The sequence below is a fragment of the Branchiostoma floridae genome, chromosome 7, assembly GCF_000003815.2.
Source record: "Branchiostoma floridae strain S238N-H82 chromosome 7, Bfl_VNyyK, whole genome shotgun sequence".
In the NCBI taxonomy this organism is placed as follows: Eukaryota; Metazoa; Chordata; class Leptocardii; order Amphioxiformes; family Branchiostomatidae; genus Branchiostoma; species Branchiostoma floridae.
The window spans coordinates 5,269,496-5,289,396 of NC_049985.1; the positions used below are offsets into that span (position 1 = coordinate 5,269,496).

Sequence of the window (19,901 nt, forward strand, 5' to 3'; positions counted from 1 at the left end):
CACTACACAAATACCTCTGACGTCAGCCTGATTTGCAGAGCTACGGTCCGTGCGACCCGGGATCGAGTCCAGGGGAGGGTGATTTTCAATTGTTCTTGTTTCCTTTTTACATCCATTTAATATAAACAATAGTTTCAGCACATTCCAATAACTAGAAAAAACCGTGTACACACGCAAACCTTGGCAAAATGCCAGCTTTTTTTAAAGCACTTGTTACTTCTACTTTGGGAACCCAAATGAAATGAAGACAGTCACTGCTCAAAAAATTATACACTGGTGAGATCCATATCTCCTATAGTCTGGCTTTACAAAGAATTCACAAGCATTCTCTATAGATCGTCATCATGACAACTTCAAGACAATTTCGATGTGTCCTGAAAACGTAAAAATCCGCATGACCAGCCGGGTGACACGTCAACAGGTTTATCCTCGGGGGGAGGGGGGGGGTGCTCCCTTCTTCTTCTCACCTGGTGATATAGAATACACGTACAAACTTTACACGGACAAGCATGGAGGTTAAAAACTCCTTGGGACAAGCAAGTGGATTTACAAAATTGAAGCCGTGATGTTGACAAATACTACCGGTATTTTTTTACTGACTAGGGGATGACAATGGGAAATTTAAGCTATGCTGTGCCACCAACCATATCTATGGTATTTAGTATTACTATTAGGTCATACTAGTTTATTTTCTAGCATCTAAGATAATTCTTCATTGATCATGAAAAGGAGGACGAATTTATTTGTTCACACTTAAAAATGCAACGTGCCGATAGCTTTCATCTTGGTAGGAACGACACCGAGCTGTGCTGTACAGAGGTTCATCTTCTGCGCTAGCCATGTTGATGATGTAACTGTAGGATAAGAAATTGTGCTTTTCTGATTATATGTGTGCATGTAATAATAATATGTATGAGATGGTGCGCTGGTTGACAATCCATTTATTATAATATGCAAATATAGTTGATAATCCATTTATTCTTACAGCAGATTCTGATTGTAGCTGAATACGCCTAATCATACTTGCTCCATAGGAATAGACTTAAAATTGCTTTGCAGCTCTGTCGTCAATACATATCTTTACAGCCAGTACATTCCAAATTGGATCACGAATTGCGTTAAAGAAGAAAAACACTGTTTTAGGGGAAATCCTCGAACAAGGCATCTTTGATGTATGTTTTCATTCGCGAACTTATCGGCAGTTCGTCTTTCAGGTCGTTCCAGGTATCACGAAGAAGGCTGGTCGTTGTAACGTCTTGGTCCTTCAAGGCGGCAATGACTGACTCGACCTTGTCATGCTGTACAACAAACAATGTTACAAGCAATAGTGAATAGAATACTAACAAAAAAAGAATACTAACTCGATTCTCGTTACGTTGGTCAAGGTTAGACATCAATGATGGTAATTAAATACGCAAGGTAGCAGTTACTCAAGCAGCTAGATACAATTTGAAAACGGTCCAAACTAGTTTGACCCTTTCCAAACCTTATCCGGTTGCTTATATGTGCTACATTGCGAAATTTATACTAGTATGTTGAACCACGTTATTATGACCTACCGGAATGTGCTTGGTGTGACAAAGCCTATTGAAGAAGCCCTCGATCAACACAATCGATTGAGCTGTAAAAGGGACACATTAACATTTTAGTAAGCAACAATTTACAAGGCACTCTTAATCAATGTTCAGAAAGTGCCTATATATCCTGCATTAGATAATTTGATTCAATCGAACATGGCTTACCTCAAAATGAATCTTCTACGTTAAACAGAAAGTGAAGTATTTTTCGAAGAAAAACTACTAACCGACAGCAGCTTGCATTGCCTCCTCTTCGCACTGCCGCTGCTGCTTGTGACTTTTGACGTATCTCTCTCCCATCGCGAGCGCAGAGTTGATTACTTCCATCGCCCGGAGTTCGGCGTTCACGTCTCGTTTGTCGTGGTCAGGATGGTAGTTCTCGATGACGTAGACGTGGCTTGGAGAGCTTCCTGTTGCAGCGGACGCCTTCGTCTTGATCTGGTCCAGCTGACTCTTGTCTTTGACCTGGTCAACGTGCGTCACTACACAAACTGGGGAAATGCCTATAAAAAAGGAAGAATGCATGGCATGGTGAACACCCTTACTTTGTAAAGTTGGTCATCTACAAACTTTCTAAGTAGAAACGATCTATACGAATAATGTTTGAAAAGTTACATGTTCAAGATGGTCATGTTGAACATTCTTAGGTGATATAAAAATATAATAAGGGCGATTATTTGATCATTAGACTCGAGAAAAAAAAATCGGGAAAAAATTTCAGCACAAATTTGCATGTATAATGTCTTACCTCTTGGTTTCATAAACGCCCGGATTGTGTTCAGGTTGGTTTGATGATTCCCGTTCAGGAGGTTTGGATCTCTCGCTGACAGGACGATGACGACGGCATGGAGCCAGTTGGTGAAGGTGTCCCTGCTGTCGTCGTTCTTTGCTTGTACCTCACCTCTAGCTCTGAGGTCGATCTTCTCACCTGGTTTGATCCGTCCATACACGATGTTAGTCATGGCCAGGAACTCACTCACGCTGAAGGTGAAGAAGCCGCGAGTGTCGACTAGACAGAACTGGCATCCCTCTATGTCGTCAAGGTACTCCTGGACAAGGATTGTGCCTTCCGCCCCGCTTGTTTGGGTCTCACAACTTCCTGAAATCAATGAAGGCTTGTTTCAGTGTCGGCTGTGCCATTTATGTACATTCATTGTTGTCTCGCGCCGATACCATCACTTCAGGCGAGGTAGAATACCTTTTCCCAACCAGTCCACCAAAACAGAAAAAATAATGTTTATCTCTTTCCATTGTAAACTTAAAGCCACATTATCAGGCTGCGATTATCAAAAGATTAAAAGTGGACTTTGACTTTGATATTACCTTCATTTGTTAACTAAAACTATCTATACTGGTTAGACGCAGTGAAAACATGTTTTGTGATATGTAGCCATCCCAGTGATTGAGCGTCAAGGACGCATAGCTCAAATTTAAAGAAAATATCATCTTGTCTTGCCTACCAAATGTAGCAAAGATCTAAAAAGATACGATAAACCCACCCTTTGTGGTTAGTTTCAAAGCACGCTCACAAGTGTTTATGAAGCTGCTTTTTCCAGACCCGGACGGCCCGAACATGCCAATCCGTATGCCGCGGTCACTTTGCTGCATGTCGCGTATGTTGAGGGAATCGAAGCTGCGCAAACCATGCTTGTCACCAAAGCAGTAATTGAGCAGCTTCTCCCTCTCGCCGAGTGATTCCTGCTGCAACTTTCTGAGGCGTTGTGCTTCCCTAAGTTTCTCCTGCTCCTCCTGAAGTTGCTGTTGTCGCCGTCTCTCTTCATCTCGCCTCTCAGCCTCCTGTATTTCTCTACGTTCCCTCTCAGCTTGCTCCCTCAGCTCTCGAGCTCTCCTTTCTCTGGCTTCCCGTACTTTATCAGCAGTGATGTCGCGTATGTCGAGGGAAGCGAAGCTGCGCAAACCATGCTTGTCACCAAAGCGGTACTTGAGCAGCTTCTTCCTCTCGCTGAATTCTTCTTGCTGCGGCGTTTTAAGATGATCCGCATGTCGACGTTCCTGCATGTCTTTGTAACAAAACAGAATCTAGTGAATGTTTTTTACTGTGCCATTACGGCATCGTCTTTATTAAATGCTCAATGTTCTTCTATGCTACAGAGAGAATGGAAAAAGGAAAGTCCACACATCCATAAAGTTTATTCCTAACTTCCAAACCATTACTCACTCCCCGACAGGTACCAACCACCTGTCATCCTCAAGGTGCGTGGCGCCCCATCCTCCTTTTCTGATTGTTCTTGTAGCTTGTAAAACTTGACGTAGCGTTCCCCAACCTTTAGGGCCGACCTTATGACGTCCATGGCTTTTATTTCGGTATTGTAATCTAAGAATGCAGAAGAGAGCAGAGAAATACATTTATTGTCCTTGCACTGACAGGACAGCGATGAAAAATGTGATTAAAAAAATGTTCCGCTACGGTACCAAGGAAAGCTGCCAAGAAGCCCAAAGCCGACATTGAATCGACGGCTTTATCTTTTCAATATTTATCCACAGGTTACAGGTCGTTTCGCCACAATGTCATTTCGTCAACGTCATTTCGCCACAAGGTACATTGTTTCTCAACAGACACACAGAAACCAAACGTTTGCTGAGGTAAGAAGTATTTTTCCGCTTTATAAAAAAAATGTCAGTACGTGAGCGATATAAGGGCGGGCAAAGAGGACGGCTGTGAGAGAGTGAGGGTGCGTCCCCTCAATGTCCGTAGACTACATCTAAGCAAATAACATTCTGATGTGTAAAATAAAGACTTGTACTCGTAGATTTGATGGGTACCAGAATAGTGTGGTCTCTCCATCTATTTACCACTATCATCAATATTTCTACTGGCCTGTTTCCTTCTTGTCAAGGTGGTAGTTGGCCACAAAAAAGGTGTGATCACGTGCGCTGCCGGTTGCCGCACACGCTTTGGCCAAGATGTCTTCCTCTTGACTTTCGTCGATCCTATCGTGATGTGTGATGACCGTGATCACTAGCGAAAATTGTCAAGTTGATCCTGTCAATCACAATGAATACCTAAAGGGGGCAGAAACTTATCAATTTGCTCTTCTTTAAATGAACGCACGCTATGTACCACGCCGAACTTGACTCGCCTAAAGTATTCTCATTTAACTCTTACTAGTGTCTGCTGGGCATAATGGACTTGTCTTTATCGTACTAAAACAAACCTGTTCTGAGAAGAAGTGGAAAACCTGGTGCTTCCCTGTGGAGGTCGGCTGCAGAGGATTTGTGGGGCAGTCAATGTGGAGGAGGTTGGGAGCATTAGGTATTAAAGGAAGCAAGAGGAAACAGGTGACGAAGAACCTTACAGAAGCGGCAGAAGCGTCATCGAGATGGCTGTGGTTGAAACGAAACGAAGGAACATGGAACATATGAGCCACAACTGGTGATGGATTGGCCACCGTCACCGCCCCGCCAGCCAGAGGGGGTCCTGATAGAAGGGCGAAACCCCCGAAGACGGCTGGAAGTCAGCTGACGAAGTTGTGGCTCGCAGTACAACCTAGCTGTATCAAGTAAGTTGCCATATGTAACTTACCTCTTCGATGCATGAAGTCACGCAAAATCTTTAAGTTGTCTCGGTGAGTGTGACCGTCTTGAAGAAGGGGGTCTGTCGTAGACAGGACTATGGCAATGGCGTGGACCCATTTAGAGAAGCACTCCTTGGTGTCTCTGTTGTCCGCTGGTGTTCCGAATCTGACCACCTGAGAATTGAATTGGTCGAACCAACATAACGTCAACGGCATTAGGAAAATGTAGATGGTAAAATGTCACGAGGAAGTTGTCGTCAAATAGCACTAGTTGATAATAACTACCTCATGACGAGACATGTTGTAAGATAGTGCTAACTTGCAGAATTGGAATTCCAGAATAAATTGTCAAGTGCCAATTGCCTACATACAGTACCTGGCCAGGTTTGATCCGCCCATAGATGATGTCGGCCAGCGCTTTGAACTCGTCAATGTTGTGTCTGAAGAGTCCTCTCGTGTCGACGAGACGGAAGCCATTGTCTATATCGTCCAGGAACTCTTGCAAGACGATGGTGCCCTCCCCGTGACCTGTTTGGATCTCGGCCGTACCTGCAGCATAATAGTATGAAAAAAAAATGTTTTCACCATTTTCATGGAGGTAACGATTCGAAACAATGACTGATGTTATCAGAAAAAGACAATATTCCAAGATACTGTCGAAGCAATTCTGAAGAAAACTGTAGTATAGTAACGTCGTTAATCATCCACGGTATTGCAACCGCTCACGCAACGTTTACGTAACCTCCCTAAATATCATGTAAACTTTATATCTAAGCAGGTGTAAATATTGTGTAAAGAAGCTTAAAGTGTGCCAAAACGCAACAGTTACGCATAGTTTAAGAGTGCTTTTAGACCGGATCTTGTGCAGTGAACGCCAGAGAGGTCAATTTGGGGCAAAATGAAAAATCAATGACTTTCAACGTGGAAGCATAGCTAAGCTATGCTTACCCCCGTCCGTAGCACGTCCATGTTTTTGAGCCGTGCTACTATTTACACTATAATGCCATTTTTCTGCAGATTATGACATATATGAGACATGTCAAATCAAACCTGGATACTCTCAAAGCCTTCTCATCACATGTTTGCCGTACTTTAGTAGCCACTATCTGTTCCGAAAGAACTCGGTTGTCAACATACGGTACTAAGATCGGATTACACCTGTTATTACCTTTGCGAAGTTCCGGCTTCAGTGCCCTCTCACATGTGTTGATGAAACTGCTCTTCCCTGACCCCATGGGCCCAAACAGACCAATCCTCAGGCCTCCTTCCCGCATATCGCGGATGTCTAGTCCGGAGAATTCGAAGTAGTGCTGCCCGTGGATATCCCCGAATCGATAGTTTAGCAGTTCCTGTCTCTTCCTTTGGGCCTCCAGGAATAAGTGAGAGCCCATGTTTGTACTGGTAGCTTGCTATTCGTGAGCGCGAGTCAGGTTCTATTGTATCGGTGGTAATGGCTGACTAGTATTTCCTCGAAAAGGTTTCGATCGTAGCGTATGTTGTGTCTGGCCAGATGTTATGTTGTGTCTGGCTGAGTTCAAATTCCTAGTGCGCAAGTTACGGCTTGACTCTGTATGGAAATATTTGTAGAGTTCCTTTTAGAGGTACTTCCGGGTCAGAAATTACGGACTCGAGTCACAAAGGTAGATGGCACGCTATTCCGATACCTGCATACGCCCTGATATCAGTGTTATATATATGTTTTACCGGTCAGCAAAATGTCATTTAGCCTATATGTGTATATAGACACATCTTTCACGATCTAGGATTAATGTGCTCAACATAGAATGGTATTTGTACATTTCCTGTATGTTCATTATGAACACGCTCATGTGGGTAAAACAAGAATCTTTACATTACCCCTCGCATACACACACACGTACGCACGCACGCACACGAAGTGGGCTTGAACTGTATACTGTATTGGCATCACCTGTTGTCATCCTCCGTGTGATCGACAGGAGGCACTGTGTATCCGTGACTGGCTGAGGATCCGGATATACAAAGGTACGTTGACGAGCTCGAGCGAAGTTGCGATCTATCGTAATAACAGATCCTAACCTGTAGAAATTCTGCCGATCGAAATTACTTGACAAATGCAACAGCGTTGCGGGAGGATCTAAGGTCTAAGGTACGACTATTGCACAGTATGCCAAAAAAGTCTGATTTTATTTATCTTTGCTTCGTCTGCTTCTTCAACAGCCTTACCTGCCGACATATTTTTATTATTTTTTAAATAATAATTGGCCTGTTTCCAGTCGTTGTGATGCAATACTAGCGCGGCACACCCGCAGTGAGCACGGTTCAAAATAGGCCCTCTCCGGCTGACAAAGGTACTGTTAATACACAGGAGCTCCTTGCATTCTCCTTATCTAAACCAGTAGTGAAGGCATATACAGTGCCCCGATGTGATGGCAATAGTCAAACAATCGCCAAGACCTATTTCACTAAATGTAAATAAAAGAGTTCTGGAGTTAATGCCATTCCGAATGCCGCGTTCACTCAGCAGTATGTCGCTTATGTCAATGTCCCTGAAGCTACGCAAACCATGCCTGTCACCAAAGCGGTACGTGAGCAGCTTCTTCCTCTCGCTGAATGCTTCTTACTGTGTCTTTTTGAGGTGCTCTGCATGTCAAAGTTTCTGCTTCTCTTGATAGCAAAACTGAAATCATCTAATGGTTTGTCTTACTACCAAGGCATTATCTTCATTGAATGCTCAGTTTTCTTCTCTCCTGCAGGTGCATTGGTATTTTCCATCTATAGTCGAGACGTCATCTCCTATCGCTTCATCCTCCCTTTCCCATTGTTCTTGTAGCTTGTGAAACTTGACGTAGCGTTCCGCAACATTTAGGGCCGACTTCATGACGTCCATGGCTTTTATTTCGGCATTGTAATCTAAGAATGCAGAAGAGAGAAGAGAAATAAATTTTGCGAGGGAGAGAGGGTACGGGCCCAAAATGAATTACATCTGAGAATTTAATATTATCGGGTATACAATGAAGACTTGTATCCGTAGATTTGGTGGGTACCACAATGGCGTGGTATCTCCATCTGTTTGAAACATTTTACCACTATTTTTAATCTCCATACTGACCTGTTTCTTTCTTGTCAAGGTGGTACTTGGCGACAAGAAAGGTGTGATCACGGGCGCTGCCGGTTGCCGCACACGCTTTGGCCAAGATGTCTTCCTCTTGACTTTTGTCGATCATGTCGTGATGTGTGATGACTGTGATCACTAGCAAAAGAATGATAAGTCGATCCTGTCAATTACAATATAATGCACAGCTGAAGGGGACGAAAACTCAAATTCAAAACTACACCAGCTTTAATTGAACGCATACGTATGTACGACATTGAAATTGGGTTGCCTACGTACCTCTTCGACGCAAGAAGTCACGGATAATCTTTAAGTGTTTCCGGTGAGTTTTACCGTCTTGAAGACGAGGGTCTGTCGCAGACAGAACTATGATGATAGCATGGAGCCAGTTGGGGAAGTACTCTTCAGTGTCTTCGTTGTCTGGTGTTCCAAATCTGACCACCTGCAGATTGAAGTAAGTAAATGAATCAACATCACGTTAGCGACACTAGTAACTGTTGTACATCTCATAAGGTAGGTATTGTCAAATTATCTCATGAGGAGCTAAGAAGATTAACTCCAGAATTTAAACTACAGAATAAATTCGTGAAAGTGCCCAGTATACAGTATTTTTCGTGTAAACTGTACCTGGCCAGGTCTGATCCGACCATAGACGATGTCGGCCAGCGCTGTGAACTCGTCAATGTTATGTTGGAAGAATCCTCGCGTGTCGACGAGACAGAAGTCATTGTCAATGTCGTCCAAGAACTCTTGCAAAACGATAGTGCCCTCCCCATTTGCTGTTTGGATCTCGGCCGTACCTGTAACAAAAACAGGGTTATTGTGTACTCTTTAAGAAATCACATTGCAATGTGTTTTGTTCTGTGTCTTTTTATTCATCACTGTTTATCATCCTGGGCAAGAGTGTTTTCAGGGCTGTGTCTGTTTGTGTGCCTGTTTGTGCTCCCTCACACACACACACACACACACACACACACACACACACACACACACACACACAACACACACACACACACACACTAAACGGCAGCGCTCCTGGAAGCCTAGCATGGTATTGCAACCTGCTCACACAACACCACAAAGGTCAGTCTGGGGCAAAATGACATATCAATCACTTTCAATGTGGAAGCACAACCGGAGGTACTATTTGAGCTGATTTACTATGTGATATCATTTCGCAGCAGATTATGAGAAATGTAGACTCATTCTTGGATGCCACCGAAACCTTTTCATCACATTTTTACCGTACACGTTTAAGTAGCCACCGTGATCTGTACCGAAAGAACTCGGCTGTCAACATACTGTGCTAAGGTCGAATACCACCTATTACCTTTGCGAAGTTCCGGCTTCAGTGCCCTCTCGCATGTGTTGATGAAACTGCTCTTCCCTGATCCAGTTGGACCAATCAGTCCGATTCTCACGCCTCCTTCCCGTACCAGTATATCGCCGATGTCTAGTCCACAGAAATAGTGCTGTCCGTGGATATTCCCGAATCTATAGTTCAGTAGTTCCTGTCTCTTCCTATTGGCCTCCCGTCGGGAAAAGAACGAGCCCATGTTTCTCATGATCACTCTATGAGGTCACATTCAGCAGGCACGGTGGGTATCTTACCACTGAACGTTTCTTCAAAAAGGTTTCGATTGTATTGCTGGGTGCCCAGTGCGCAAGTAACGGACTGAATCTGTATAGAACTACATTTGTATTTGTACAAGAGAGGTGCCTTTTCATTTCAAAGGACAACTTCCTTGGTGCCTGGAGTCTTTCGTCATTCCAGTCAAAATTTAAAGGTGAAATTGTACCATAGTTAGCAAAACCACCGAACATGTGCTGGCAAAGGTGTGTGTTCACTCACTTGTGGGGTGAACTTCGGCGTTTCACCTCTGACCTTTACTATTCGTAGCATGAAGCATCTAACGTTATTACTGCATTTAATGTTTGAAGGTCTCATCCTAGTATTGTCCGAGTAGGTACGTAGGTACACTAAAAGTGTACCGATCCAAAAAGACAATGGCAGGTAGAAATCCCTTTAGCCAGACCAACTGATTTTAATTTTTAGTTTTACAATTGTGAAACTTTGTATAACTGGTGAAAGTAACTGGTAATTTCATAAGCAAGATAGTGTTCGGCGGCAGCACACACACGTACAGTAAGTAGGTCGGAGGCACACAGTCCTGGGTTTTGAGAGGTCGCGAAGTTGCACGACCGTACGTACGCTAGCAGTGACCAACGTCCTTGCAGTGACCAAGTGCCTCGTGCGGGCGATGACTGATTGCGGTTTGTTATTGCCATAAACAGAATATGTGTGTTATGAGGCTGTTGGCATATCTTTTTTTATGATCTTCTCAACATAGAATGAGTGATATTGGTACATTTCCTGCAGGTTCACACACACACACATTACATACACACACAAACACACACACACAAAAAATACGCATAAAACTTAACTGTATACTTTAGGCATGACTTCTTGTAATTTTCCGTGCAGTCGTTGGGAGGCACTGTGTATCCATGACAGACCAAGGATAAACAAATATACGTGATGGGAGAGGCTGTGCATATCGCCGATTCTCCTGGTAGAGATTCCACCGATCAGAGTGTACCCTATCCTAACCAAGTATCCCTCCGCTCGAGTGTAGAAGACATCTCACATGTTAGGTATGGGGATTGATATCAGGTGTTAGTCGGACGTCCTCCACTGACGGAGCAAACATTCTCTCAACGAGCAACGAGAAATAACCGTTACTAAATGGTTGGAGGGTGATTTTAAGATTTGCCCCCATTTCCGTCACTTCACCAACCCATTTATTAACCCCGCTCATGTAACTCTTACTCTTCATGTCCTTGCTTCCATCTCGCTTTCCTGCGCTCGGCATCCACTTGGACTGCCTGCATGGATTTCCTTTCTTCTGTACAGATTATATATGCCCTGTATACACGTGACAGGCCTCACCTGTTTCCCCTGATCTTTCCCACCTGTTTTTGATTAGATTTGTTAACTTTCTACATCTGCGCTTGGGATTACTTGATTAGAATACTCTGTCGATAGAGGAATGATAGGACTGTGTTAGTCTTGTCTCTACTCTCTACCATATGAAAAGCAAACATTTCAAGTCAATCCACTTATTTCTAGTGACACAAAGTCAAATTGACTGCTTATACGCACATTTGTCTCGTGGCTTTATTTGTGGTTCGCTTAAATGTAGAATTAATGATCTATTATGCATTCGAAGGCCATGTGTGTACATAGATCACTCTCTCTAGGGCAACATAATGCTTCTGTTGACATTAAAATTTAAGTTCACAGCCAAACTACACAAAATTAAAGTTACATTTATAAGGCCTTTACAATAGTAATCCATGTAGCCACCATTGAATGCAATGTGACATCATTGTGTTTTATCGAAACATTTGCATCAAGAAGTGACGTGAGACATATTCAAGAAGATAGCAATGTAGAATGATTTTTCTGCTATTCAAAAAGATAGCAGAAAGCAAGAGATCCTGTTACATACATGTATTCATGTTACCCGTAAACTCGAAGTAGGCTTCGAATCTTGCTACGTGGTCACGACGGACAACAATAACGTAAACAAGCAACACTTCACTTCAATGTCCTGCTTTTGAAAATTCCTCTAAAGCTTCCGTGATGTGTTGTTTCATGGCGTTGGTCATGTCCACCATGTTTCTGACGTCATCCCAGTTGTCATGGAGATCCTGAGCAGTCATGATGTCTTGTTCCTTCAGCCAAGAAAGTATGGGCAGTACTCTGTCCGGCTGCAAGGCGTACAGTACATGTACAGGTTTATACACCATGGTCAACTCAGAGGATTTTAGATCACGAACAATAAATGTAAATGGACGTATGTTAGAGCAATTTACATACAATAATTCATTGCTTATTTTGGTGTGATAGTAGAAAATTTCCCTCATTCAATACATTCAAGATGTAGATATTTAGATTTTCTAGACAATTTCTCTTATTTCTAGAATGACTTTGAACCCTTAACGTTATATCTAGAAAGACTCTGATACTTACATGGATGTATCGTGTAGAGCAAAGACGGACAAAGAAGTCTTCAATTTCACTATGACGCCCAGACGACAGGAGAACTGGAAAACACGTTAACTGTTATATACTGTCACAAGAAGTGCAGCGAATAAATTGATAGTGTGTGTTTGTAAGCGTGCATATTTGTGTGACAAGACTACAAAACGTCGACAAAGGCAAGACAGAACCTTTTGACCTACCTTGTACGGGAGCCTGTCTTACGTTGGTGCCCTGCCCGGAGTGTCCACCTGCCGGAGTAGGCGCGGTGTGTCCAGCCGCCGCCCCAGACGCGTCGTCCTTGGGGACTACTCGATGGCGGCGGTTTGCCGTCGGTCGGCGGTGCGAGGCCGAACACGGCGCGCATAGCTCCTTCCGACAGTCGAGGCAGCAAGATGTTGTTGTCGACTTGTCGTCGCACGTACATGGACTGGTCCGAGCACGGGTAACACCGCCACTACCTTTAATGATATCGCGCAACTTGTTGACGAAAAAGCTAGTTGGAAGTCCCTCCACACCGTTTTGGGGAAGTTGACACTCGAGACGACAGTTGGGGCATGTCAACTTCCCCATTTTGGCCAACATTTCTTTCAAACATTTTTGGCAGAAGGTGTGCTGACAAGGGAGAACCTTTGGCTTGTCGTAGTCTTCAAAACAGATCTGGCACACAAGGAATTCTTCCTTGATCTGGCTTGCAACTCCTGACGCCATTTGTGAAATGCTAAGCCAGGAAGGTCAGAGGTGACAACGTTTCGACAGCACAGCTTGAAATGAATAAAGATATTTTGGCAACAGCAACTTGGTTATCTCGATGAAAATTCGTAGACATTGTTTTCTGTACATCTAAATGAAATGCAGACTGACCTCTGTTCGTGCGATTGTTTCGGAGAATAATGCTGAGTATCATAAAAAGCTATATGTTACTTTAGCAACATGACGTTATGATTAATATAACGACAACCACAACATCTGGCTGCAACCGTTCTTTGAAGCTTTCTAGTGAGGTTACCCCTGCTGTACTTGGTATGGTAGCAACGAGTTCCACTCTGCGATAGTTCTATGAATTTTTGAACACATTATCCTAGATAGATAACTCTGCCTGATACTTGAAGGCGTGACTATTTCTTGTTGGAGCAACTACAACTTCATGGAACAACCGATTTATCTGTGTCGTTTATTTTGTTTTGTTTTTTAATTGTTTACATTTGTATTGTTTTTTGCATTATTACGACACAACACGGAGTGGATCAACAGGATTACACATCATCTAAAAGTGAAAGCCTAATTTATATTGATTCACGGTTGTGTTATGGGACTTAAAAAGTCCCATAACCTAATTGTGAATCCATATAGATTAGGCGTTTTACTTAAAAAGAAAATTGACTTCAATCAAAATACTTTTTTGTAATGCGTATCATAGCTTTTATTTTCTTTGTACAGTAACCATCATTGTTGTTCGCTATAGTAAAATGTAGCATAGTATAATAGCATATTATGATATACTATTTAATGATAACTTGCGCAATCAAGTTTGATTTTATTTGTAGTTTGACGATGTTGAACAGCCATTCTTCTTATAATACGTAATGAAGTACAATGCTCAAGATACCTCACAGAAAGCTTAAACTTGTACAATAAGGCGTGTACATATTTTCCTTCATCTGTGCGATATGACTGGTTACAGTTCATAACTCGCTTAACACGGAAAACTCTTCTTTTGCTGTTTCTCACATATCAATACGATAGTTACATTTGCTCTGTCGTATCGTTTAGATAACAATTTATCAGCAAGGGTTAAGTGAGATCACCAAATCACGACAGTGCATGCTTTGCACAGAGTATGTCATTAATTGACAATATTTACGCTTAAGTCTGTGCTATGGTAGCCTGGTTACCAAACCCCAGCCCGATCTCAAGTATCTCTCGTGCAGGGGTCTGGCCGGATGGGATAGGAACTCATCTCAATTTTGCCCCTTATAGTGTGCAAAAAAACTCAACCAATAGAACAGTACAGGATCAGCAGGAGGTAATTGCACCCTACCATGATTGGTTAAATACCCCCAACTGTACTTTTTGAATCCATAACAGTGACCACTAAGTACCTGATTCGCTAGATTCGCTACTGTGATAGCCTGCTGACCAACTGTGGTGTGTTGTAACTGGCTACCTGTGGTGAGAGTGGTCATCAATCCTAGGTTCTCCTCCCTCTGATCAAGGGCCTTCGAGAACCTTTCTACAGCCATCCTGCCAGACCCCAACACGAAAGATATACTAGTATTTTGAGGTTGGGGTATGGTATCCAGGCTAGTGCTATGGCAGAACTACAGTAAAGTGTTTACTAGAAAATTACAGTCAAAACGGCGTTTATACTTCTTGCCTTTGCACAACAGATCAAATATTTTTCACACAATGTAAGTCTTGTGTCAACCTTATGTTAACCTTAAGAAGAAGAACCTTATGTTAACTTCAGTTCACACAGTTTCATGTTTCATATGGAAAACTTCAAATTACGTTGCATCATGAATACATGTCCAGAGTGAATTACAAAAAGAGACTACGTTCAAGAATATTTCTGCGTCCCGTCATCACGAAACCAAGCCGCAACGGCTCTACACCCGCGAACAAAAAAATTTCCACTATCTTCATTCCTAGGGACGGTTAACTCACGAACAATATGACAGTTTTGGGCTGTCTCGTCGTCAAATACAAACACAGACGCGCTCTTCATCTGGAATGACTGGTTTTTGATAGCCTCTATTACGAAGTCCGGAATATCCCCTACAGGAATACCTCTTTCAAATGCTGGCACCCGTTTTCCATACACAAGGTGCCCCACAAACTTGATTTTCCTGCGTGGGTTTGCTTTTAGGATGTCACCCTGCTGTTTCTTAAGTGTCTCACTAATACGTTTGCCTTCGCCGTCGGTGTATCTTACATCAGCGTTGGGTAGGTGAGGCCTTGCCCGTCCGTGTTTTGCGGCTGTCTCGGACTTGTCGCGTACGGATACTCTCTGGGCAGCACGGGACGAGTCTTCATAAACTTTCGCAGGATGGGATTTAGGATCAGTCCGTGGTGTCTGGTTCTTAGTTAGGTCCGTGGACGTGCTCGGAGCACTGGTCGGTTCTGGTTTGGGCAATGGCCTTGAAGGCGGTGTCGGCTTGAAGGGCTGCTCTAGGCCGGGTTGTCCTGACGAGATGGCCCGAAGGTAGCCCCCTAGCGCCTCCTCGTGGACAGGGTTGTGCCGCTCGTCCCAGGAGAAGACGAAGCCCCGCCTGCCGTCCAGGTACGTGTCGTCAAACTGTGCGGCGATCTTGTGGTAGGCCCAGGTGGACAGGACGCTCTTGTCCTGCTCTCCGTCCTTGTACCGGTCATCTCCACCGATCACTACAACGACATTTCCTGCAAAACAAGCAAAAATTTGTAAGACAGAATAGAAACAACTGTTCAATACAACGTTTGTACGTGTCTCCTCTTTCATCGGTATTTTGTAATCTGTATGTTTACATACCTGCCATAACAGCTACATGCATAAACAATGCCCATACGACCTCATATGCGAAATAAACGGTTTCCAACTCCAAGAATTATCAAGGATGAGTTATTTATTGATTGATCTTTAGGGTAGTCCCTTCAGTTAACGTAGTAACTGATTTCCAAGGGAGCCCTATAACAATAATAATGATCAACATATACACGCAAAATTTGTAAGACAGATATTAAATAGAAACAACTGTTCAATACAACTACACAGATATGTATAATGTAGTTTGTACGTGTCTCCTCTTTTATCAGTATTTTGTAATCTGTGTGTTTATAATTACATACTTGCTATAACAGCTACATGTATAAGCAGTGTCCATACGACCTCATATGCGAAATAAACGCTTTCCAACTCCAAGAATTATCAAGGATGATCAACATGTACACGTTGCAAGTGTTGTTCTATGTAATGATTACCACTTTCACTTTCACCAAAATATGTCTATCTTTGTGCTTTAACTGCAGCAATGTGTCCCTCGCCCTCTCTTCTACTATTTTTACATAATTTCTATGGCGGACAGTGGTTTCTCTCTTAGTCACCTGTTAGTATCGTATTCTGTTGAAAACCATACCTTGTGCTGCCCCCAGCAGTGCCTTGTACAGCACAGCATATCCGATCCCGGCTTTGTCCTCGTTAATACTCAGACGCGATTCGTAGCCGTTCACTACGAACACCCCGCACAGGAGCCGCCGCTGTCGTACTTCCTCACTCACCGACTCCAACTGCGATATTGGTAGGATCTTTTGCTGTATGGGTATGCCCTTGTCCACGCTTTTGAACAGGGACACGACAGAGTCTAAGGGGTATGTACTGTCGCAGTTTACTATCAAAACCTCGTTGGCCATGCTGATGATTGTGCTTATAGGATAGGTCTGTGTTACTTGACTCTGCGACTCGCAAATCTAAGTTTCGCCATGTCGATAGCTAGTGCGCATGTTCAGTCCTTTGCCAAGTTAAGAGACAATAGCAAACAGAACAGGACAAGGCTTGTAGCTTGTGCCATTGGGGCCCACACGGGGTATTCCGATTCTACACCTAGGGGGACTAGCAGTTCGCTGCATAACACTTTTGGTTATTTTGTTTGCATATTTTGTTTCCCACACCAGATGGTGCTTAGGTATAGGGCGGCGTGAATCTCAGTTTCTGTGTTTTATAGCGTTTGTGCAATAACTACAGCAGGGGGCTAGTGGTGTGTGTTCAACTACCATACTACCAAATGCAGCTGAATACTAAGCAGAGAAAGCAGCATGTACGATTTTTAAAGTCTTTGGTATGACTAGGTCGGGGATCGAACTCACGACCTACCGAATGCAAGGGAACACTGCGCTGGCGCCAATTTCGCGTATTGTTACCTACTTTGCAGATGATACACGCACTGTAAGTGAAGGAATGGTTTACCCCCTTCCATACTCGTACTATGAAAGTATTCACACACTATGTGTTTGGTGACGAATGATTGTAAAATTCCTTTGTAAATCCTTTTGTGTAATCAAGCACTATGAAGCTCCACTATTATGTTGCTTTCTTGCGGTGCATACCGTCAGTCTTCTCTGTCACAACCAGTGGACTAGTTTGAGATCAGTTTTTGATTATTTTTTTCTTCTTTTTGTTTTCCACCAGATATTTCTGCATTCTGTTTGTTGGATAAGGCATCGCAGATAAACCTAATTCGTCTCGAACTTCTTATTGCTCTGTGTTAAAAAGCTGTGCACAGGGAAGTGATAGATTGACATTGTACCCTTTACTGGTTGTAACAACCTTGAGATAAACTCGTACGTCAGGTTTTCGTTCACAGCTTTATTTTCTTTATTAGATATAGGTGTTTGGTCCAAAATGATTACGACAACTCATGAATATGACAATACCACTGCCTTTTCATGGGATCGGTCTATAAGGTGGATCAAAATATCTTTACCGTTAAGATTTCTTTGAAATAATTATATGAGCTGGTCCGACAATACTGCTTATCGTTCATATACATTTATAGCTTCTTTAAAATATAGTGTACTAAAATAAGTAAGAATCGGCTTGATAATACATGTATACATAAAGCCATGCTTATACGAAATAAAAAGGAAAATGTAATTACTTGCTCATAATTGTTGATAATGGTGTACTAGGTTTACATTTGGGTTCCATTGCGAATTCCGTAGGGCTAGGGGTAAACATATTGAGGATGTTGACCACATTTGGATAGCAGGAAACAAATTTTCACATTGGCATTGAAATACTTGCTGTAGTACAGTAGCTACTGATTTCATATAGCTGGACTAAAATTGGTCTAGTTGGAATGCAGGCGCACCTTCTTATTCAGTTTTTTCTGCTTTGCTATATAAATCTTTATTAAGCTCCATTTGTAGAAAAGATTTTCTCTACTGTGAAAAGAGCCGCATACTGTCTACACACACTGCGGTGCACACAACGACTTTTGATTAACGAAGCTGTGGCTATCCTTGTACCAGACTTCACCTGAATGCCAAACAGTGAGATATCATGCAAGTTCGTCAATCAGAGCATCTAGATTGAGGCATCTTGATGCCAACTCCTCTCTTCCTTTATAAGAACCATCGTCAAAAATGACCACAACTTCAAGCCCTTTTCCTCTGATACCTGGCTGAATGTAATCTGGAATGGGGAACACATCCGCACCTTCAGGGTAATCATATCTGCTGACTACCTTCCCATTCACAAAGATCTGGATAACTTTAACTATTCTTCCTTCTCGATATGTTTCAATCTTTTCCCTCAGCTGTTGTGGAAATTTGACAATCAGATCAGACAAATCGATGAATTCCCATCCTACCCCTCCACTTAAAAACCCGTCGTCAAAAACAACAATCACTATAGCCCCTTTCACACCCTTGCTTTCATCAATAGCTCGCTGTATTTTAGCTGGAATGGAATATGCATTCCCGTCTTTCAGAAAATCATACCTACTCTTTTCTTTCCCATCAACATAAAGCTGGATAACTTTCACTGTTCTACCTCGTGTGTCTTTCTCGATTTTTTCCTTCAGACCTGTTGCTAACTTGGACTCTTCAGCTTCATTCAACAAAGATAGACATAGAGCGATAGGATCTAACTGAACCCGGCTCGGCCCTGACATACGTGTATTGCCATCTGTAGAGTGTGGCTGTATGTTTTGAGTGACTTTGGGCGTGTAAGATGCAGAAGCCCCTAATGGGTCTTCAAAGTCTGTGCCCGAGTCTACAGTTTTATGCTCGAGTTCGTCTTTTCTTGCTTTTCTTTGGGACTCATTTGTCCCTTTGTCGTCATGTTGCCGGGTCCTTAGATGACTCGTGAGGCCGTGTGCGTTAGTGTGTTGCTGTTGTTGAGAGGTGCTTGCTGGTCCTGTTTCCTTTTTATCTTCGCGCACCTCAGTTTTCGTTGGCGCTTCTTTCTGCGGTGCATCTAATGTTGTGGCTTGGCGTGGAGTTGACGGTCCACGTTTAGGATCAGTCCGCGGTGTCTGACTCTTACTTATGTCCGTGGACGTGCTAGGAGTACTGATCGGTTCTGGTTTGGGCAATGGCTTTGAGCGCGGTGTCGGCTTGAAGGGCTGCTCTAAGCCAGGTTTTCCTACCGAGATGGCCCGCAGGTAGCCCCCTAGCGCCTCCTCGTGAACCGGGTTGTGCCGCTCGTCCCAGGAGAAGACGAAGCCCCGCCTGCCGTCCAGGTACGTGTCGTCAAACTGGGCGGCGATCTTGTGGTAGGCCCAGGTGGACAGGACGCTCCTGTCCTCTTCTCCGTCCTTGTACCGGTCATCCCCACCGATCACTACAACGACTCGTCCTACAACAACAGGTAACGTTTGTAAGGTTTATTATTAAAACTCACAGAGTAAAACGGACAAGTCTTTTATAACAGCAAATAGCACATATCTATCAACCCCTTGCTCATAGCCTATGTATAACCTTACCAATCAAAGCCCTGACTGGTTTCAGACAACGTGATATACACATATACACTGCTTTCCTTCGTATTCTCTCTTAAGGCCCCCTCTCACTTGACGTGCGGCACGCTTGCGGCATTGCTGCGTTCGGAAGATGCTCAACGAATTCAGAGATAAAGAACAAATTTTCTTACTTGTTGTATATTTTGTCGT

At 43.2% G+C, this 19,901-nt stretch overlaps 2 protein-coding genes across 4 annotated transcripts in view; both read right to left on the reverse strand.

The window, feature by feature from the left end:
* Window positions 1–7,414: 7,414 nt before the first annotated feature.
* LOC118419562 (E3 ubiquitin-protein ligase TRIM56-like) lies at window positions 7,415–13,124 on the reverse strand. 3 transcript variants are annotated; one of them, XM_035826006.1, is made up of 7 exons: window positions 12,459–13,124; window positions 12,247–12,320; window positions 11,041–11,984; window positions 8,835–9,007; window positions 8,487–8,649; window positions 8,205–8,345; window positions 7,415–8,005 (listed from the first exon to the last, which is right to left on the reverse strand). In XM_035826006.1, exons 3-7 carry the CDS (start codon window positions 11,081–11,083, stop codon window positions 7,827–7,829), a joined length of 699 nt encoding a protein of 232 aa, XP_035681899.1. In that variant the 5' UTR covers window positions 11,084–11,984; window positions 12,247–12,320; window positions 12,459–13,124; the 3' UTR covers window positions 7,415–7,826. The 3 variants fall into 3 exon arrangements, with proteins under 3 accessions (XP_035681899.1, XP_035681896.1, XP_035681898.1); XM_035826003.1 differs by lacking the exons at window positions 11,041–11,984; window positions 12,247–12,320; window positions 12,459–13,124 and adding an exon at window positions 9,538–10,056; XM_035826005.1 differs by lacking the exons at window positions 7,415–8,005; window positions 8,205–8,345; window positions 8,487–8,649; window positions 8,835–9,007 and having other exon boundaries at window positions 11,375–11,984; window positions 12,459–13,118.
* A 4,465-nt stretch (window positions 13,125–17,589) lies between these two features.
* Window positions 17,590–19,901, reverse strand: part of LOC118419545 — a 3,254-nt gene continuing 942 nt past the window's right edge. The window contains exon 2 of the mRNA XM_035825977.1: window positions 17,590–19,588. Within this exon, the coding sequence (XP_035681870.1) occupies window positions 18,288–19,588 (1,301 nt within the window). The 3' untranslated portion in view covers window positions 17,590–18,287. The remainder of the gene's footprint in view (window positions 19,589–19,901) is intronic.